Source organism: Anas acuta, chromosome 1 (assembly GCF_963932015.1).
Source record: "Anas acuta chromosome 1, bAnaAcu1.1, whole genome shotgun sequence".
NCBI classification, from domain to species: Eukaryota; Metazoa; Chordata; class Aves; order Anseriformes; family Anatidae; genus Anas; species Anas acuta.
In genome coordinates, this window is record NC_088979.1 from 54,832,394 (window position 1) to 54,855,024 (window position 22,631).

At 43.0% G+C, this 22,631-nt stretch overlaps 2 protein-coding genes across 2 annotated transcripts in view; one reads left to right on the top strand and one right to left on the bottom strand.

Annotated features, from left to right (window-relative positions):
- UBAC2 (UBA domain containing 2) overlaps positions 1 to 22,631 on the top strand; it is an 87,249-nt gene that overhangs the window by 25,242 nt on the left and 39,376 nt on the right. The window lies entirely within an intron of this gene.
- LOC137854301 (G-protein coupled receptor 183-like) lies at positions 9,312 to 21,189 on the bottom strand. Its single transcript, XM_068677574.1, has 2 exons — positions 21,030 to 21,189; positions 9,312 to 12,228 (listed from the first exon to the last, which is right to left on the bottom strand). Coding segments are annotated over exons 1-2 (1,107 nt in total). The 5' UTR covers positions 21,032 to 21,189; the 3' UTR covers positions 9,312 to 11,123.

Genomic DNA, 22,631 nt, shown 5'->3' on the forward strand with positions numbered 1-22,631 from the left:
GGTGGCTGAATGGCAGCACCAGGGCATGGAAAGCAATGGGAACGTGAGGCTGGAAGGCAGAAGAGGGATTTCTCCCTCCGTGACTGTACCCCAGGGTTCAGGGGTGACTGCTAGGATGCTTGTGGTTAAAGCATGGGTGCTGTAGAGGCTGTAACCTCAGCCAGAGGAGGGTGGCAAAACACTACAACCTATCCAACAGGCTTCTCTACAAGCCTTGTATTTAATATCTGTGAGAAGAGACCAAAAAGCCCTCATCAGCCCAAATCTCTGCCCTACACAAAGCTGTGCCAGCTGAGATGTTGGACCTATCTCCGTGCTGCAGCTGGGAATGTGAGGAAATACACAGCTTCCTGAACTGGGTGGTTGCAAAGAAGAGCCAGCGTCTGTGACAAAGGACCTGTGCGCCAGGCAGGTTGCTGGGAGGCTGCTCGCATCTCCCAGCGGTTTAGCACCTGTCTGCCACCATCAGGGGAGCAGATCAGGGAGGGATGTGTTTTGGTGCAGCAATTCCCTTCATTCTTCTGATGTGTGAGGAAACAGGAATGGTAAAACGGTTTGGTTTGGTTTTATTTTGCCTCTTGGGGAAAGGCTGCTGCTGCAGAGGATCGCTTCGTACTAACCCTTCCAACTTTTTAAAGTGAGACTGAGAGAAGAGGAAAGATAAATTGATGATTATCATCTACTATATAAAACTTAGTGAATTAAAAACACACTATTTCAGTCTGCAACTGTATACTTTTTAAACACTACATTAATTTAAAAATTCAGTCAGAAATTGTTTCTCCACGTAGCCAGCTTCTCTAGAAGGGAGGTAGATAGCAAGAGTGCAAAACTTGTGCTTTTTGAAAGGATTTTGAGCACTCGGTTGATAACCCTCACTCCTGCCTGTTTTTATTTTTTTTGTGTTTTCTTACAAGCACTGCTTTCTCTCAGTTTCTCTCAGAGGTAGCACTGCTTGAATCTCTGTTACAAATTTTTGGATAGCTCACTGATACGTTCTCCATGACCGCTAATTTGCCTGTGTTTTTTTCTGTGTTCCCCTCTGCAAAGCCTTATTGTAGAATCAGAATCACAGAACCATTAGGGTTGGGAAAGCCCTCCAAGATCACCTGGTCCAACCATCCCGTACCACCAGTGTCACCACTGAGCCATGTCCCCAAGCACCAGGCCCAACCTCTCCTTGAACGCCCCCAGGGACGGTGACTCCACCACCTCCCTGGGCAACCCGTCCCAGTGCCTGACTGCTCTTTCTGAGCAGAAATGTCTCCTCATTGCCAACCTGAACCTCCCCTGTCCACTTTGATTCTACCAAGTTCCACTTTGCAACTCGCCTCTTGTCCTCCTGGTGTTGCAGTTAGAAAAGCAATAAACGCAGTACAGGGTGGTTGTGCACCAAGGAGAGGCCTATAAGAAAGGCACAGACACTAAGAAGGCAGGTAACTATTTACTACTAGCCCAGAAAAGCTGATAGCGAGCTGACGTCTCTTCTGATGCTGGGAACCTTGAGCTGATAGAGCCTGAGGCTGACCTGTGAGGGCACAGCACGTGGCGCAGATCCTGTCTGTGGTGAGTTTCACCAGCTCTCAGCTCACAAACATTTCCACAGGGTCTTTCTCACGGCACAGATTCATCCGTCAGCGACACCAGTGAAGCCTTGAATGAGGACTTGGCTTGTCACACTCCCTTGGACAAAGTGCTCCATCCTTACCTCATTGATAAAGCTACGGCCCTAGAACAAATGGGGTATGGTGTTTCACGTGATGGGACAGTACGCTTACGATTATACACTATATTTAGGATTAAATATTCATCGACTACACATACATTGACTAAATATGCATTCAGTACACATACATTGATTGATTACACTATTAATTGGGTACACCTAGATTAAGTCGTGGTTATCTGTGTGAGGCAGGCAGAGGTGAGTGGTTGTGTGGTTCACTAATTCTTTATAAAACACTAATTATTTATAAAAGTTACTTTTGCAATTTGATTTAAGGCTCATTTTCTGGTACCTTACAGATCAGAGAAGCGCTGCTGTTCTAAGCAAAGGTCACTTAAGACCTGAACTTGTACTTTTTGGGTGCATCTTGCTGATACATCCCAGTATTTCTCCCCACCCCCTCCTTGCTGTCATCGTCCTCTGCGTGGGGTGGTCCTGTTCTGAGCAGTTGGGTTGGATGGAGCATAAATCATAGTTCTTATTTACGTAGACCTTTTTCTTTTTTTTTTTTGAGATACTGACGAAGTTGGACAAAACTGTGAAGAGACAGTGGCAAAAACTTCTTCTACCGAGCGTGTCTGTGGCCATTGAGGCACGCTTGTTTCCTGTTTTTTGTTTGTCACTAGAAAGTGACACCTTGTGAAAGAGCATTACAATCAGATTTCTGAGAAGTAACTTTAGGGCTCAAGTCCATCATTTTGCCCTGCTAATCATACCTATTTTGACAGAGGATATAAAGTAGCTAGTAAAAATTGCTCTGTCATGGAAGACTGATTAAAATTTTAAATATAAATTCCCCTCCTATATATAACTTAGGCTACGTGGTGAAGAGGCTTCATCTGTATGTAAAATCATAGAATCACAGACTGGTTTGGGTTGGAAGGGACCTTAAAGCCCACCCAGTCCCACCCCCCTGCCATGGGCAGGGACACCTCCCCCCAGCCCAGGCTGCCCACAGCCCCATCCAGCCTGGCCTTGAGCACCTCCAGGGATGGGGCACCCACAGCTTCTCTGTGCAGCCTGCGCCAGTGCAAAATACATGATGGTGCTAACTCTTTATTGATACTTGTTCCAAAAATGTTGTAATCATTAGTCATTTAATTTCAGTAGCAATTTGCAAGCAGCAGCATTGCAAAGGAATATACGATGGTGGTGGTGGTGCTAGGCTGCTCGAGTGGAGATGCAGAGCTGCACGGTAAGTGCCTCCTCCTCAGCAGCAACCACTTCACTAGGATGTAGCCAGGGGAATCAGTTTTTCCAAAATCAGCTTAGGCATGCAGCAGAAGACAGGAGACAGTGCACAGAGGCCTTTTATCGAGGCAGTAAAATCAGTCTGGACACCAGGAGACATTTCCCTGACCTCAGGCTTTCCGTCTGTGGTTGTCTGTGTCTTGGTCTGTCTAGCAGCGAAGGTTTGCATGTGGGCAGCTCTCGTGGTGCTCTTGTAGCAGAGACTGCTCACAGCCAAGGCCGTGATGAGGGTACCAGCTGCATGGCCGCAACACTGCAGCAGAAAAGCAAGGCAGGAGGGTGAAGAGATGGCCTGGCTGTGCCCAGAATTGAAAGCCGCTCACTTTGCAGCCATTCCTGGCGTTTGTGGTCACAAGTTCAGCTTGCCAGTGGCGGTATCGAAGCTTCCTCTCTAGCTTGTGGGTTGAGGAGGAGTTAGAGATGAAAGATCCTTCATTTAATGCAATTAATGCTAACATCATCAATTATACCAGCACACTCAGATGGCTTGTTGTTGTTTTTCTCCACAGAACTGAGATACTTTCTTCTAGGCCGTGTTTTTGTTACTGACATACAATGTATTGTGTTCTTATGGATCTCTTGCTAGATATCCTGTCTGATAATTCATGTTGTTTTTTCTCTAGAACAAAGCCACGAGGAGAGATCATGAGATGTCAGGTATCAGAGATACAGAAACACAGTCATTTAGGTTGGAAAAGATCCTTAAGATCTTCAAGTCCACCATCCACCACCTAACTACCACGTCCACCGCTTAACCATGGCCCGAAGCACCATCTCCTTGGTGTGCAAACATAACAACAGAGAAGCACTTTAAAAAAAACATAGATTTATAAGAACAAAAAACAAAGGCTTATAAAAATGATTATAGATGGAAAGGCAGAAAGTAGGCTTTCTCTTTGTTTTACCAGAAAATATTGCTAAAACAAATGTATCATTTCAGGCTTTAAGTGGATTTACAACTTAAAGCTCTCGTGGAGTTAGAGTGATAATGTCTTAATACAGCAGAAAAAAACAAATAATGGCAACACTCTGTAGTTTATCTAGATTATTATGAACCTGAAACTTTGCCCTCTATCCCTCTTACCATAATTAACACTGCTATGTATTTCTCTTATTAGGTAGCCCGGACACACTTAAAATAATTGGATTATGCTCAGCTGAGTGAAGGCGTAAGATTTGATGAGCATTTTGGTTATTTCAAATAGCTTCCACTGTACTTTTTTTTTTTTTTTTTTTTTTTTTTTGAGACAAAACAACAACACGAACAAAAAAACATGTCCTACAGTTGCCTCTGCAGTCAGAAAAATTGTCAGGAGTTTTCATTTCCATCTCTTTCTGTTAAAAATGCCTCGTGCGTGCAGCTGGCCAGTCTGCCTCATCTCTTCCTGTCCAACTGGACACAGCGATCTGTTATTGTCACATCTAGGCAGAATTACTGTAGCTTCCCATAGTTAGAAATCGCAGTGTGGAGGTTTCATTGTGTTCTTAACTGCTTAGTAGCAGCAGCTGCTGCTAAAGCATTATCTGCCTGATTTGTAGGCTGGCACGTTGAGAATAATCAATTTTCAGCATCTCTATATTTAAAGTAGGCTGCATCAGAGTGCCTTCTGCTTACTAACCACAACTTCCCTCGAAAGTTACATGCCACAGGAAGGATGAAACTGCTACGTCTAGCTTTATTAGAGGGAGGAACATAATTCTCCCTGTGCATGCTATGAGAGTCTGTATGTTTTTCTGGAGAGGATGGGATAACCACAAATGTTGCTGCCTTCAGAACAGGTGCAAAGCTTGCTTTTTTAATTTAGCCCTTTCCACAACATCTGTCACAACTGAGGAAAAGAAAAGAGGAAGAGGAGAAACTCTTATTTTTGCACTGAGAAAAAAAATATGAAGGTAGCTTTTGGGAAAGAAATCTAGGCCATGTCTTGACCTTTTTGTATTACAGAAGAAAGCCAGAAGCAGCATAAAAGCTTAGAGTAAAATAGTAGACAAATTTTTATGTTATATTGTTTGCTAGTTTTACCACAAGGCCAGTGAGCTTCATGCTGCTTTCTTCTATGACTTAATCAAATCTTCCCTTACTTAATCAAAGTTTTGACCAAATCTGTTACAGCCACAGAGGGATGCAGATTGGAAGGGCTCTCAGGAGATCGTCTTGTCCAGCCTTGGGAGTAGAAATTTAGTCAGGACTGTGTCAAGCCAGGTGATTTTTCTTTATTTTTCCACTTATTTTTCTTCATTTAATGCCTTTAAGCAACGTGATCCTAACTTGGCAGTCATGAGGTAGGATCCCGGTACTGAAACTCACCTGCGTGCTGCTGCGTTAGGTAAAGTGGGTCAGCACACTGCTGATCTCCCTGTGCCTACATAGAGACCCTGCTCCCTTCTGCCACCCAGCCCTGACACAGCTGAGTTTGCCTTCTTTCTGTGTGCTTGCCTTTTTTTCCTTCTCTCTGTAATTTGGATGGCATGGCCAACAGCTTTGAGCTGCCTGCTCACAGGAGAAGAGCTTAGATGACATGAAGGAAGGGGATTTGATGCACGTCTGTGAAATGGTGTGCAATGTGGACAGGGTAAATCAGGAGACAATGTGTTCAATCATTTCCAGCACAGCAAGCAGGGGACTTCAAATGAAACTCGCAGGTGTCACAAACGAAAGGAAATGGCTCGAGACACCAGGTGGAGTTAAATTGTGGAGCCTCTTGCTGCAAGGGGCTACAGGCGTCAATTAACATTTTGTCTGGGTTGAAAAGGGGACCAGACGCACTGATGGATTGTGGATTGTTGTATGCAAAGATCAGGCATCTACCTCAGGAAGTCCAAAGTCAGACCTTGCAGGAAGCCAAGACAGTATTTGGGCTGGGGGGGGAAGGGTTTGGGTGCGGGGAGGAGAAAGAGGAACTGTGAGCATTTACTACACAAACAGCAATTCCTCGTTTTTTCTTCAGAGAGCGGTTGCATCTCGACTTCTGTTCACTTTGTAGCATAGCCTCAGCCTTCAGGCTACTGCATCACCAAGAGGATACCAAGAATCAGGTGATTTGGCATCCATTCACCTCCTGTGTATCAAAACAGCACAGAAATACACTGCTAAGACACAAACTGTTGGGCTTTGTCTTGGGTTCTGCTCTGTACCACAGGCATGGAGGTTGGAGAGAGAAGCTGTGGCACCTCGGGCAATACCTGTTCTCTTCCGCTGGGGCTGTAAGCCACAGGAGGTTGTGTTCGTTATCTCCAGACTTCCACTTAGGCTTCTATATCCTCTAGCCCAGGGTGGCTGGGAGAACCTGTCTGAGCATTTGCAGAAGTAGTCCTTAGCATTGCCTTCTTAGCTAAAGGAAAGGTAATTTAACAAAGTTAATGTTCTTGTGCTGAACATGCATGTCTGTTGCATGGTTTTTCATGTGATGAGCCTTCACTTGGCCATGCGTGCTTCTTCAGTGTGCAACAGTCGATGTCTGTACAGCTTTGTCAGGCTTAGGCAGAGGCATTTAAGGTGTACCTTTTGACCCCCACCATCATTCATCGTTTTTATTTCTATGTGCTCTATCACAATTCCTACCAAATAAAACTTGAGAGAGGTTTCAGCAGTGGAGATACCTCAGGCCCACCTCCCAGGGATCTCCCCTTATGACAGGATGTCACTGGCAGCCCTACAGATGAAATTTTCAACCCTTTTCAACAATTCAGGGCCACTTTTTATTACCCGTGTCCCAGACTGCTCTTACAGTAGGAGAAACACTTGGACCCTCTGCAGTTTCATGCAGGCACAGCTACGCTCCTGGAAGTCCTTCCCACTCCAAACAACAACAAAAAAAAGCCCTTCATGACAGTAGGCATGGAGCTAAGTGTGCAGGCCTTCCCACCTGAGAGAGTCCTGATTTTGTCAGGCTTTAAGGTGAGTATGTACATAAATGGTCCCCACTCAGTGCCTGAAACTTACACAGGGTCTGCAGCAGCCAGAGGCCTTTTCTCTCAGCACCACAGCCGTGCTCCTGTTAAGCTTTTTGCATACATGGAAGTTGGTCGTCACCTACCCGTGAAGAGGCTCCTGCTCTGCACTGTGCACCTCTTCTGCCAGACTCGGGGTGAGGGGTTTGCAGGTTTAGCTCCATTTTATTCACAAACCAGATGTTAATTCTGGGCAGGTGATGGTGAGCTACCAGTTTTGAATCACTTTTTCACTTCCCCCCCCTCCCTCCCCTTCATCTGTTAAACTCTGTCTCAATTCATGACTCTTTCTGCTTGAGGCAGTTTTTCCCCAGATTCATGACCAAATCCATGAGTTGGTACAAAGGGTGATTGAAAGGAGTGTGAACGTAGAGGATAACTTCAGCTGTGTCCCTGCTTGGTTAGTGAGCACGTGAACTAGCCTCTGGACACAGAGTATGGTTTATATATTAATGTCTTGGAGCAAAGCTTCCAGGTAGACCTATGCGATGGACTGATAGTAGCCAGCAGCTCAACACCCACGCTTCTGCTTGCTCACTCCTTCCTCCCCGGCTGGATGGAGAAGAGAATAGGAAGAGTAAAAGCGAGAAAACTCATGGGTGGAGATGAAGACAGTTTAAGAGGTGAGAAAGAAAAACGTGCAATGCACAAGCAGTTGCTCACCACCTCCTCCGAGCAGACTGATATCCAGCCAGCCCCTGAGCAGTGGACACCTTGGAAAGGAAAGCACCCTGCCCCTTTTTTCCCCTACTTTTTCAATATGGTCCTAGATATTTACAGACCATACTATTACCGTGTTGTGTATCAACAAACTGTATAATGTGAGATCATCCCAGTCCTACCAGGAAGCAGTACCCATTTGAAGATATCTATGTCTCTTCTGTCAGCTTTCCAGGAGCTTTGAATACTCCAAAAATAAAGGCTTGGCTTGGCTTTGGTGGGTTTGGTTTCACAACTTAATGAATCTCTCTGTTTGGAAACCCAGAATGCTCCCCTGCTTTCTGTTAGGACTGCTGATCTTCACCTGGATCTAAAATGTTTTCCATTTGCTGCCTGAATTTTAGATGTCCCAGGTAATCATGTCTTTCCAGTAAGAAACAGCAAAGAGGAGTCCGCCTGGTCTAACTTGTGAAGAGGCTTGTGAAATGGTGATTTCTTTCAAGTTGTTTTCCCCATCATGAGCTCCTCTATTTACCCTTGCTTATCTACTGGAATTAAGGAAATGTGGCCTTTCACATGGTCTCATCGAAGTCTTCTTAGCAGCAGCCCTAGCCATGCACTCCTCAGTCTTGAGATGAAAGGTATTCTATCATTTTGCCATGAGCAGTTTTTAATATCCTGACTGGACGTCACCCTCCAAATAGAGACCAGCCCCTCTTTGTCTGTAGAACTCCATTCAGGTCCTCGTAACGAGTAAGCCACACCAACCTACTTGTCAGCTGCCTGCTTTATCTCTGAAAAGGGTGAGCGAGATCCAGATCTGTACGGCCCAGCCTGTCACACGGAAAAGGTCATCACAAGTTTTTAACAATGATGGGTCATCATGAAGAAAACTGAGCATCTTGAAGAAAACTGATTTGGGAAGAGCTCTAGGTTTCCAGTATTACTGTCCTCCCTTGCTCCCATGCAGCAGCTTCTTACCACCTCCCTGGTGATGGCTACCAGCCCCACAGCACAACTGGGAGAAGAACTTAGACAGATGCTCTCTAAGCTATTTTAAAGCCATGCCCCAGGCCAGCTGAAACCACCACCACTACTTTTGGCAGTTTCAGATAAGCACTCTTGAAAGAGTCTCCTCGCTGATAGGAGCTTGCATGAGCTGTGAGTGCTGGCAAGCAGTGAGGGGAAGCAGTGGCATCAGCTGCCCCAGCCATAAATCGTCACTGTCTTTGTCTTCACGACTGCTCAGGAAGCTGAGCTTATCATGGCTTTTAAAGATCTTTATTTTATTGTTTTATTCAGTATCTGAGAAATAGTAAAATAAGGAGAAAAAAGTTTTTTTTTTTTTTTCAAACTGGTAGCTAACTGGACCAATGCACTTCAGCAAAAGCAGTATTTTGATTTGAAGTTAGCTGTTTGTTTTCAAATTCACATCAACATTTTCCAAGTCTAGACTTGAAAATAACAGAATGACTAACATGAGGAAACAAGGACAGGGAAACTCAAGATTTTCAGCAGAGACCTTCATTTCCACGTAAAAGTGAATAAATACTTGCATTATGGGGTGCTGTGATACATATTTGAGTTACATTTTACGTACAAATATTTAAAAAAATAACTTCTTGCCTTTAAAGTTTTATAATCATGGATGAAATGCAGACCAAAAGTAAAAAAACAAAACAAAACAAAACAAAACAAAAAACAACAAAAGACAAAACATTAATAGACTGAAAAGAGTTTGTAATGGTGTGATGTTAATAATACACATATTTTATTTCTACAACTTCTAGGCAACCATGAGCGGTCTTCCTGTGGTTTTATCAGGTTATCATTTATTTGCTCCTATAGCAACAAATTCTTAAATAATATTTTCCAATAGTTCATTAAAAAAGCCGACAAGAACAGAGCTGCTAGAGCATACAGAATTAAGCAGAACTTCTGTTGAAAACAAATTTTCTTGCTCCACTTTCCTGTGGCTGCATAGTGTCTTTTGTAACTAGAAACTCAATTTTGACAGAGTAAGTGGCCTGAAATATAGGGTCTTTTGCACTTTCTCTCCCATTATAAAGTAATTACTAATAACGTTTCCATGCTGCTGTTCAGATTTGACCCTTCCATGTTTGCAGGTAGGTGGAGGTCAGCACCTAAGGAAGGAATTTCAGAGATGACAATCGTAACATGCTCTGATGACTTTCCAGGACAATCTCAATGCTGGAGAGATACAGCTGCAATAAATATCATTTATTCTGACATCTGGCATAGCTTTTACCGGTAATTATCGGGCATTTTTTAGTTTTCCTTTTTCATCACATGGCGCAATTACCAGGTTGTGTTGGTGTATTAATAAGACAGCAGACAAAAGAAAAGACGTGTGGGCCAGGAATAAAGCAGGGAAGGAAACTGTCCCGTTACGGAAGGGCACGACAGCAGGAACCCAAAACCTGCATCCTGGATGTATCTTGGTATTCAGCCAACTCCAGGAGGACGTGTTTAACTCATTTGGTCTTTCCTCTGGCACCATTTCAGTGTGCCCAAATGGATTCCGGACGTGCTCTGTGAGGGCTTAGTGGGAAAGCTCGTCCTTTCCCAGCCCTTCCTGCTGTTACCATTTATTGAGCTCAGGTTAACAGGTTGTCTTGTGTCCATGTCTGGCTTCAGCAGAAGTTTTGAAGAACCATGTAGCAACGTTCTTTTAACCAAACCACTGTAGTTTTCATGTTTTAGTCTCTAACATCAACTTATTTTCTGTGTGCTTATAAATAATTAATATACAACTTTGAAACTCTGTAATACACACCGGAAAGAAAAGCTTTCCTTCAGGAAAAGGGTTTGAGAGATAATACACCTTGAAAAGATGAGGGATTTAACATATGGGAGATATTTAATATTGGGAAGAACCAAAGAGTTCATTAATTTTTCATCTATTATATTTGACAATAGTATCTCTGTGGATTTTCCATTAAGACATACATGCTCCAGGTACTACAAAATAACAGTTTTACCTCCAAAGGACTATTAACTAAGCACTAGAGATAGTCAGACTGTACAGAAGTTGTCTGTTTTATCTGGAAGTTTGATTCCTTTGCTTGTGTGGCGGAGATAACAAAACCATTGCTGTAATTGGAGCTCAGCTAGGAGCCTTGCAATTTTCAGACGTGCTAGTTGTAGTCACTCTGAATGGTTTGATCTATTTTTGGCTTGATCCTTTCTCAGACATACAGTTAAGCTGACTCAAGTCTTTGCTCGATTTAATAACATCCAGGAGTACGTATGTGCAGTGTGGAATTTGGACATTCACAATGGTGTGCGTTTCCTGGAAAAAGTAATGAGATCAGTCAAAAGGACGGAGCTAGGAAATCGTAGCTTCGAGTTTTCCTGCTGTCCTATGGTCATTCTTTCTCAGTCTAACACCATTCCTTGATTTCCTGACCGTCTGAGAAACGGAGTATTCCTTAAGCTGCTGTACAGGGAACACAGAGATTTTGATGTGAACCCAGGGTTTGTAAGCCTGCTTCACCACAGTGCACTCCAGACTTTATTTTTCAGGTAACTTCCCATTGGTGGATTTTGCAAGTACCATCATTTGTGTTTCTCCCACATCTCGTGAGCTTTCTTCGTGGTGGGACCTGACGGCGCTCGAAATCGATACGCTCACTTGTCGCCTCAGTATTTTCAGTACAGTTCTTTTATATCCTTTGCAGGCGAAGAAATAGATGAAAGGGTCTAGGCAGCAGTTAAAATTCATCAGAAACACAGTATAATGGAGCGACTTCTGGAAAATTTGCTTTTCACTGCAGCCGGGTTCGTGATGAAGCTTCTTAATCATGTGCTGTATGATTGCAACGTGGTAAGGGGTAAAGCAGATGACGAACACTATAATTACAAATACGATGGTGTTGATGGCTTTTTTGTTTATCCCTGATTTTTCAGTCAGTGGATTTTCCTTGGCTGTTTGAAAAAGCTTGCAGCTAATTTGAGAGTAACAAAAGAGTATAATTCCAAGGGGAATAAGGTACCCTACTAAACAGGCAGCGAGAAGTATAAATGGTAGATGGGTTATTTTTTCAAAGTTTGGGTATTCCATGCATGTAGTCTTTCCATTTTCTGTATGTGTCATGGATTGTATAAGTAACGGGAAAGTCTGGCTGAATACAAGAAACCAGATAAACACACAAATACCCTTGGCATATTTAATCCTTCTGATCTTGTATCGGAAGGGGTGGACGACAGCAAAAAACCTGTCGATGCTCAGAAACGTCATGAAGTTTACACCTGCGTAAGTGTTGATGTAAAACAAGAGAGCAGTTATTCGACATAAAGCTTCTCCAAAAGGCCAGTTGAAACCCAGGGCGTAGTAGGCTATCCTCGTGGGCAAGGCGATACAAAACAGCAGGTCTGAGATGACGAGGTTTGTTGAGTAGAGAGTAGTAGAATTGATCTTCTTTCTGTTTTTGAAAATGACCGTGAGGGCGATTGTGTTTCCAAGCACTCCGAAAATCAAGATGAGGCTGTAGAAGACGGACAGGAGTATCCTGGCTGTATCTTTGTGTTCGTATAAGTCACAGGTAGAATTGTGGGTCTGAGAAGTGGTGGAAGTGTCCATTTCTGCAACCGCTGTTTTTGCAGGAAGCTCAGTAGACCTAACGTGAAAAAACACAAGGGGACATTTTGTAATATGTGTAGATAAACTCCTTCTGCAAAACAACGGTCAACCCGCATTGCAAAAAGCAAGATACTAAAAAACTGAAATGAAACTTCATTGTGGTGAAAGACTTTCAAGCCTCTTTCCAAAAACAAACAAACAAACAGATGGCTCTGTCTGGCTTTTCTATTTCCATCCCCATGCCTTCTCTCCTGAAAAAAAATGAGACAACGGGCAAAGTAATGAACCAGGGATGCCATATACTTAGAAAGCAAAGCTTACAGGCAGATGGGCAGGAGGTGGGTGGCTGTTCACAGCAATCTGAGAGGAAAAGGGAGCCTGAAGACACCACGTGATAAAAGAGCATATGAAGTCCCCAAGGGTCAGTCAAGGAGACAAAATCTTTGAAATGAGTCGCTGTTAATTTTTAGGTAGTTTTTATTTCTAAGAATTCACTTTGTGATGGTTTAACTTGTATGGAGAAAATATTTTTTTTCAGCATTCCTGCTTATCATACTGGCATAATAATTCAGCCTGTTTAATGCTAGTTCAAAGAATTTGCTTTTGCAGTCTAATTCAAATATTGTTTATATACATCAGTGGATAAGGCTATTACTTCAGTCTCTTACTAATCATGCTGCAAAAGAGATAAATTGCAGGTAAAGTATTTCACGTGTCATGATTTAGTGGATTTTGGAAATTGTTTAACCTGAACGGTCGAAAATGGCACGGAAGAAATGCAAAGTGGCCGTGACTTGGGGGACTTCCAATAAAAAAAATGAGTTAGCAGAATTTAGAAACAGAAAGGATCCTGTCCTGTTTGTGTTGCCTCCAGTGCAGAATATTTTCGGTTGTGTTGTTATACCTCACAGTTGCACAGTGTATGCATAAATGGCAGAAAGGATGGGGCATCTAATGTTACTCCTTCAGCAGCTGTTCTGCAAAGCATTACCTAAAGTCTGAAGAATTTAGCCCACATATCACAGGGAGAACTCTGTTGTTGATTAGTACCATCCTTAAAGTATCTGTCATGTTTATGGTTTTCCTTCTTAGCCGTTCCTCACTGAAACCATTGCTTGGGTATCTGATCACTGTGAGTTCATATATAAAAGGCATGTTGCGTTGGGTTTATGTGGCAAGGTGTTGGTAGCAGAGGGGCTGCAGGGTGGCCTCTGTGAGCAGAGCCCAGCAGCTGCCCCATGGCAGGTCAGAGCAGGCTGTCCCCCTGCAGCCCATGTGTCCCACATGGAGCAGATCTCCATGCTGCAGCCCCCCCATGGGTGGAGGAGCCCCCGGTGGAGCAGGTGGATGTGGCCTGGAGGAGGCTGCAGCCCATGGAGAGCCCCCACAGGAGCAGGCCCCGGGCCGGAGCTGCAGCCCGTGGAGAGGAGCCCACGCAGGAGCAGGGGGCTGGGGGGAGCTGCCGCCCATGGGGGACCCGTGCTGGAGCAGTTTGCTCCTGGGGGATGGATGGACCCCATGGTGCAGGCCCATATCTGGAGCAGTTCTTGAAGAGCTGCTGCCTGTGGGCAGCCCAGGGGCAGAGAGGAACCATGAAGGAGCAACAGAGATGAAGCGTCAGGGACTGACCACAGCCCCCACTCCCCTGCACTGTTTGTGGGGAGGAGGCAGGAGAGGGTGGTTAGGGAGGAAGGTGTTTGTAGTTTTGCTTTTTTGTTTCTCCTCGCTCTAGCTTGTTAGTAATAGGTCATAAATTACATTAATCTCCCTATGCTGAGTGTGTTTTGTCCATGACGATAATTGTTGAGTGATCTCCCTGTTCTTATCTCACCCCTTGAGCCCTTTTCATCATCTTTTCTCCTCCTTTCCCTTTGAGGAGGGGGAGTGGGAGAGCAGTTGTGGTAGAGCTCAGCTGCCTGGCTGAGTAAAAACACCACATGCTTCCCACTCTTTTGACTGTGAAGTGTGGTTGTATCTATCAGTCCTTGCTGGAGAGACTGCATGTGAAAAGAAGTGAGGTGATTTTATTCCCTGCGCCCTCCAGAAGACCTGTAGGAAAGCTTCCAATAGCCAACCAGGCACACTGTGTATGTGTTCACACGCTGATGTAAGAAGGGTATCACCAGGAGAATATTCTTGCGAAAGTCTTTCAACATCACTGCTGCAAGCACCATCACTTCAGAATTATACAATGCTCTATTTGTGCAGTTATATATATATATAAAATAATCTTATGTACAGTCTTGGATGCTCTCAGCAATCACTCTAATTGGTCCTTTTGAAAATCTTCAGACCGCTTGTGTCTGTATGACTGTAACGTGTCGGTATTTCTGCAGATATTAAATATTAGCACCAGTTTTGTTATCAGACATCTTTGCCATCTGGATGACTCATACAAACTGTCAGCCTGTGTGTCTGCACTTATATGGATTAAAGTAGCAGTCAAAACAAGATTGCTTCTGCTTTAATGCAGAATATCTGGAGATAAAAGCTGTTGTAAACTGATTTTTACATCCATCTGATATCTTTAATTAAAGCATCTAGGTTATTTCTGAGGATCTGCCTTTCAATGCACAATATTTGCAAACAACTACAACCTGCTGTACCTTAAAGAAGTCTTTCGAGAAAACACTTCTCCTTTTAGCATGTTTTAAGCTATACCTTTTATAAAGTATTAATTGCCTTTTTATTTACTTGTGGAGGCACTGGAAGGTTAGTATCTTCTTTCATGTTTTGATGAGATTTATTTCAGGGTGTTCACAGTTAATTTACCTGCAACACGTATTATAACCCAGTTTGATCAGACTTCTGCCTAATTTAGCAGGGGTATGTAAGGTTCCCTGTAAACACTAAAGCTGCAGATAATGGATGATGGATCTCAAATTCCTGATTTTTACGTAACTGTAGACTCCATGTATTAAGATATACGAGTAAATTATATTACATGTGATTAAGGAAGAAATTTAGCATCCAAATACTATACCAAGTCTATACACTAGCTATATCAAGTCTTGTAGAGGCTGTTGGAAAAAACAGGTGAGTGATTTCCGATTGATAAATGTGCAGTGTTCTGATTCTTAAGATACCAGGGAAGCACGTAGCATATGTCAAGAGATGTGAAGACTGCATTTGGGGTTGGGAGTTAAATCTGATCTGGGAGCACTGTGGCTTGAATACAGGAATTGAATTGGTAGAAATCAGCTCTGTAGCTGTTGTACAGATTTAGGAATGTCTGGGATGTCTCAGAGTGTGTCTTCCATGTAGAAGCATGTAGCATGGTTCATTTTGATTAAGTGTAACAGGCTGCTTTCTGCAGAAAATGTCGTGTGGTTTGTTCTGTCTCTCTTATTTGTGTGTTTCTGATTACTCGTTCAGACTCCCAGCATGACATCTGTCTTCTACCCATGTCTTCCTTGAAATTTAGGTAAAATCATTTCTTAAACATAGCAAAGAAAATTATCTAAGATTTATGATAAGCAACTCTGTAGCAGTGGCTACCTATAGCATATTCATGGCATAGTTTTATTTCCTGTTTGCTGTAATGTGATAGTTGTTGTTCATAAATAATATTGAAATATTATACTGAAAAGGAGTCCAGCCAGGAGAGAGCTGGTGCCTATCCATGGTGCTAGCACAGCCATACGTAGGGGGTGGCTCACCCGAGCAGCTCTTCCCCTTTTCCCATCCTTCCCCACTCAACACAAGGCAAGCTCAGGTACGTTCCTGGTTCCTAAGGAAGTTCCCTAGTCGCACGGTGAGACAGACCGGCCACAAACAGATGAGAAGAAAGCCAGAGAACCATGGCTGGTGCACTTCCAGGTCAGCATGCACGTCATTGCTCCTTGGCAGAGGATGTCAGCAGGCTCCTCGGCTTGCTGTGGGAGTCAGCCCTGGGCAGGGATTCCCTCTGATCCTCTGCTATCCCCAAAATATTTTGCCTGCTGAAGTAGGGCGCACGTTTTGCAATACTGTAGATGAGTACTGGTGTTCAGTTTGTATATAGTTAACGTGGGGGCATTTTCAAGCAGTCACTGTGATGTCTAGCTGCTACATTTCCTGATTATAGTTCATATTTTTAAAAGCAGTTGAGATACTCTATCTGTCTTGGGGCTCAAACAGATGATAAAGTCGCTGCCATATCACAATTTAATGTACATCAGCTGACCTATGATAACTTCTTGGTACACCCGAGCTCTCGTTGTTAGATGAACTCCATTTCACCTCAGCAGGCATTTTAGCTTTTCTTCTCAATCTTGAACCAGGCTGCTTTTAAAATAGTAATTTCTTCCTGAAAGGTGTCTAGATTATTAAGTAAAACAAGATAGTTTTTGAGTTGTATTCCTTGCACACGCCACACTCCACAAATTGTATCTGAAAAAAACAACAGCCCTAACTTGGGTACTTACTGCATTTTTTGCATCCCTAGAGCAAAAGTGGAGAACATTACCTCCCTACTGCTGCAAACCTCGGACCAGCTGAGCAGGGCAGTGACTTCTTACTGATTTTAGTGAGCTGTGTGCCCTACAACCTTACGAGGACATGGCTGTGCAGCGTCACGAATGCAGACACACCACTGCAGCTCACCTTTGGAGTCACTGCCAGAGCGTTTGCTCTTATCTGTTGATGGATTAAATATCCCTCTCCAATGGCCTATGGGGTTTATTAATGATATTATTTTTGAAGTATATATTTGGAGGGAGAAAAAAAAAATTGGTAATTTACTTTACCAATTTAATAATTTTAGAAAATATTGCCACAGTTTTTGGCAGAGGTACGTAAGAAAATTTAAGGCATAAAGTTTTTAACATTCCTGTCTTTATATGAGTATTGTAAAGAAGGTTATGTAGGTTTTTACTTTTTTCTGAGTCTGCAGACATGCAGTCCTCGATGGCACTGATAAAGCTCTAGTGCAGAGAGACCACTTACTCATTTAATGTGACCTCCCATGTAATCCAGGTCATGTTAGTGTTTTAGCTGTTTGTGTGTGGATTCTGCTGTCCTGATTCACAGCATATTTTCCACAAGGGTATTTGGTCTTGACTTGGGGATCTAGAGAGGGAGAATTAGCCCTTTGTCTTGGAGCGTTGTTTAGTCAACCTCCCTGTCAAAAATGTGGGTGTCTCTTATTTTACTCCCAAATCAATTTGCAGATGCTGTTTTTGTTGAGCCTTTCCTCTTAGAATAAAGCCTGCTTGAGCAAATAGCCCCTGTCCGCCCACGGAGGTGTTTATACAGCCTCGGTGTTTTGGCAATTCAAGGTGAGCCTCTCAGATGTCTCACCGTAAGGCAAAATAATCTGGGACTTCTGCTCCAACTCCAGTTCAGTCCGCTACAGGAGATGGGGCTCCAGGTGTCCTCAGCACTGTGCCCCTGCTTTTTCTGCCCTGTGGGTTAGAACTGGGGAGTCCTTCCCCAATTCACTATGTCTGTCCTAGGGTAACTACAGTCTGTGGGCATGGCCACGGTCCTCTGCCTCTACCTGGGAGAGTTTCACATTAATATTATGCCCAGGCTTACAACCGGTGTGCCTTGTGCCTTACTGTTCTGTCACTTGCCACTTCCAAGTTTTTTAGCACTGTATTTGCTTTCTGGTCATCGATGAAATATGTTGACATACACCCACTCAGCAATGTTTTTTTCTATGGCCAATTACTTGATGAGATTTGTTAGCTAGCTGGGTTTTAATCCGTTCTCTGTGGTTGCTTGATGTTTTACAGCCATAATATATACTCAGAAAAAAATCACAGTACCAGGTCGAGCTGCTTATAAAATCTAGAGTGTGTTAAATCTGTGCAGGTGCCTTTGTCAGCCGGAGAAGGAAATTAAGTTCTTTTAGGAGATCGGTTTTCTGTGAAAACGTTTGACTGCCATTAGTTATTTGTTTTACATCTGTAGCACAGTACACAAGAGCCCAGCTCAGGGTAGACTTCCCACAGTGAAGGCTGTTTGATGAATGGAAATGGCTTGAGTCTGGATGTACGTCATCCAAAGCCCGGGTTCTCTGAGCTGTGTCTGTACGATGGCCTTTACACGTAGGGTACCAGTGTTTCATGTATTCAACTATTAAAGGGCATAAACCTAAGCTATGAGCCGGCAACTGTAGCATTAAAAACTTAGGTTACGTGCTTTAAATTGTAAATTGAAATTACGGACTTGTGTATGAATATCTAAGGGGAGGGTGTTAAGAAGATGGAGCCGGTCTCTTTTCAGCTACACCCAGCGAGAGGACGAGAGGCAGCGGGCACAGACTGAAGCACAGGAGGTTCATTCTCATTATGAGAGGGCACTACTGCACGGTGAGGCTGACAGAGCACTGGCACAGGCTGCCCAGAGAGGTTGTGGGGTCTCCTTCCCTGGAGATACTCAAAACCCTCCTGGATGCCATCCTGTGCAATGTGCTCTAGGTGATCCTGCTTGGCAGGGGGGTTCTGCAGAGGTCCCTGCCAACCTCAGCCATTCTGTGAAATGGTGTGCAAGCAGTGCTACAAAGCTGTCTCTCTCTAAACTAAGTGAGTTTTACTCCTGTTATCATCTCCTACTTTTGGTATAGGAACACCATCTGGTTTTTGTTTGTTTTTTGTTCGTTTTTAGCAAGAGAGAGAATATATAAAATGCTTTAACTGCATATTGTGACCTAATGTATTACTTTTGACCAGTAATATTTACTGGCTGAAACTCTAACTTAACATACACGTGGTCTTCACTGTAGTGTCAGTTTTGTGAAGCAAACCCTTGAGAAAAGGGTTTGCTTCAGCTAAGTTACGTTCATTAAGAAGCGTGCCTGCTAAGTTGCATTGTAGAAAGCTTTGTTAAAATGGGAAAGTTGATATAACTAAGAAAGCTGCACATACCTAGACATGCAGTACCAGCTTGGGAACTACACGTGGTTAATAAAAGCTGAGGCAAGAGACAGGCGTGTCCTGAAGCTTCCTGTTTCTTTCTAATGCTGTAACCCTCACGTTCTTGTAGTGCATTACGTTAATTTACAGTTTTCAGAGCTGTTCAGTTTTGTGTCCAAAATTGCAACGAGTAAGCCTGATGATTGAATCCACAGGTCACCACCTATGGCTAATTTTGGTGAGATAGTTTCCAGTCTAGTGCTTTTATTCTTTCGTAGTATAAACCCAAATTTGAGAATCCAAAGTGTGCATTGCACCAATTAAATTCTCTTAATGATGGCTATGAAGAATTAAAATATTCTTTAAACGTCTCTAACAGAATTTGCAGATGCAGACTGTATGGGGTCTTTATGGTCCGGCTTTTATCTACTACTCTTTCACAAAGTTGCATGATAATTACTTGTTGTGTCCCAAAATAATAAAAGTTACGGTAAAGTAAGTGAAGTGGAAATAAAGTTGGGTTGAAATGCTGCATGATTAGTTAAAGGAAAAGTGGAAGATGTGTATGTCTCTAGCTCTTATCTGTTGGATCTGTCTTTCCCAATGTGATCCCTGCTATGAAAGTGTGAGAATTATCCAACCTAAATCATATTTTCCAAAGATGCGTGTTAATGTGAAGAGCTCATGCTGAGAAAATTAATCTCCCTTCAGTTTACTTGCTTAAGTCTATTTGATGTAAAAAAGAGAGAGCCTAAAAAATAGCAAATAAGCAAGAGAAAAACCTGAGCCACAACTACATTCCTGCAAGTAGAAGGAAAGAAAGATGAAAAAAAAACAAAAACAAAAACACAAATAAGGAATTTGTATCTCAATAACTAGAAAAAGTGCACACTTTTTTTTTTCTGTCCAGATGATATGGAACCTGTGCAGGTATGGTCTTAATTAATTTTAGGGATTAAAACTTCATGACTTTAGTTTAAATTTATTATTTGTTGCGTGTGTACATACTCCTCAATCTCTGAAGAGAAAGAGATGAGATTTGAGCTGTTAAAGACTAATTGCCTGCTAAGTCTTCAGTCCCCTTGTCTCTGTTCAGGAGGAGCCATGGAAATGCTAGGCAGACCTCTGACATGCTGTGCTTAGGGGCATGCATGCCACCTCTGTGTTTTATTATAAATGATAGTTGAGTCGCTGCCTGTTGAGCAGTCCATCTTGTTTTGCCAATATTACATAAAAATATATCCTGTTTAATAGGAAGGTGTATAAAAATTGGATCACTTGTAATATTCCTTTGTCTTTGTGGCATGAAGATTAGTAATAGGGAGAAATCTAGTTGGTGATTGCAGTTCAGGAAAAGAATGCCTTCTAAAAACTTGCAAAGAAACGTGTCAGAAGGTGAGAGAGGAATTAGCTCGTAAAATGTAGGATTTCTAAAATATTCTGCTGCACTATTCAGACAGGAGAAGAGTGACTGAGAGCTCTTGAGCAGAGAATAAAGACAAGTAGCGTGTATGAATGAGCAGGCTGTGCATTCACTGCCATAGGACAGATTTGTTATAAGGCTTTCTCCTAGTATTAAAGTATTTTGCAAGGTTCAGTGAATGACTAAAGGACTGCAGTGTCTCACTTAATACTTGAACAGTAGTTATTTTGCGTTAGTATCATTTAAATTACTTTGTGAATGACTGAAAAAAAGCTAAAATAATGCAGTATCAAACATTTTCTGATTGTCAAAATTATTAGAAATGTTATTATGAGAAATCAGTTTTATAAGAAAATGTGAAATAACTTGTTGATGTTGTGGATCATCTGGCATTTACATAAGAAATAACAAGTAGCATATTAATATGGCAGTGTAAAATGTTACAGAATTTATTCTACAAGCCTTGTCTCTCCTACTACATGAACATATTCATAATAAGGCAATAAAGAAATCATCTTTCTGGAGTTGTTTGCTGTTCAGTGAAAAAGAAAAAAGTTATTTCTTGTCTGTACTTACATATCCGTGGCTTCTTAGATCCTCTGAGCAGCTAAGGGCATTAGCAGGATGGCTTGACTGTGAAAGTTTACCCTTGCACATTGTTTTCAAGACTGATTACGTGAGTCTCTTTAGTGGGAGGGGTAGATCTTTTTTTTTCATGTGCTTAAAAAAAAACCTTGTTTGTATGCTGGTCCTGATTTGCTGCCTACAGTTTTATGGGATGTGAAAGCATCTATTTTTAATTCTTTTGCAATTAGTCTGTTCAAAGAGAGTAATTAGAAAACGCCTCCCCCCCGCCACAAGCAACGCCTTACTGACTTTGACTTTCGTAGAGGGACTTTACCCAGAGGTTTTCTTGACGAATTGTTGACGAACCAAAAAATCCTGAGTGAAGAACGTTGTTTATATTACATCTGCATTAAAAAAAATAATAAAAGGAAAATCAATAACCCACAACACTAAAGCTTAGTTCGGAGCAAAGAGTCGTATGATGGGTACAGGCTTTAAAATCGCTTCTTACTGATCAGATCTGAGACAGCACGAGAAAACCTCAGGCGTGGGGCACGCTGATACGCTGTGTAAAAACAGCCATCTCCACAGCCCCTGTGCCTTCCCAGCAGTGTTGTAGGACCGTAATGATGAGGCTTTGCAGAAACGCCCTGTGAAAGTTTGTGAGGGAGTTGAGGAGCCCGGCTGGTGCTAGAGAGCAGTGGGGATGTGTGACTTGGTAAGCATATTGCATTTTGAGCAAGGGTGCTAGTGGTAGTAATACACACACGAGGCATGCACGTTAAAATGAATAAACAGCTCTTAAAACAAACGTTGGATTCTGCTAAAATGATATCGGTAGGTATAGGTGGGAATGGGAAAGGGATGGGATGTCAGATTGTGGGGTAAGCTGTAGGCACCTGCAGGAACCTTGTTTCTGGGCAAGGAGCTGTGATCTGACAGTGAAACCGTGTTTGCTGCAAAGGTTATGGAGATCAGAGATAGCTGGAAAGCCCTGCCATTTGCTGTCAGAGGCGGTGGCTGAGCGGTACGTGGGATTTTCCCCACAAATTCATACTGATCGTTCATGCCTGCGAAAGGCAGTTTATCTTGCAAGTGGCCTCATTTTAGTGGCCTGATTCTCAAAAATGAGCAAGTAGGCGTGACCGTGCCAGTCTTGGCGGGTCCAACGTATGCGGAGGTGGGATGCTTTTTGGGACAGCTCGGGCGCTGCTCACAGGGCGAGCTGGTGACACTGCCACACAGGACCTCGTCTGCCTCGTCAGGAAGCCTGAAGTAAATGCAGGGTTTGTGACAGTTCAGCTTCACTGAACATATCTCATCTCACAGGAAACGTCCTTGCTGTAGAGGAATGAAACGGAGCCTTGCCGGTTGCTCCCTTGCTTGCTTGGAGCTCATAGGGGGCACCACACCGTGATTTTCTGTGGGCACGGCATGGTTCTCCTCAGGTGGCAGGGAGATGAAGTGCCTGGTGTAAAATTTCCTGCTCCGCAGTTGTTGTGGGCATTTATCCTCCAACACCACGCCCAGAAAGTCTGTGAGAAAACTTAACTTGGCTTATTGTAAAGCTTTTTTCTATTGTTTTCAAATTATTTTAAAATTATTTAGCTT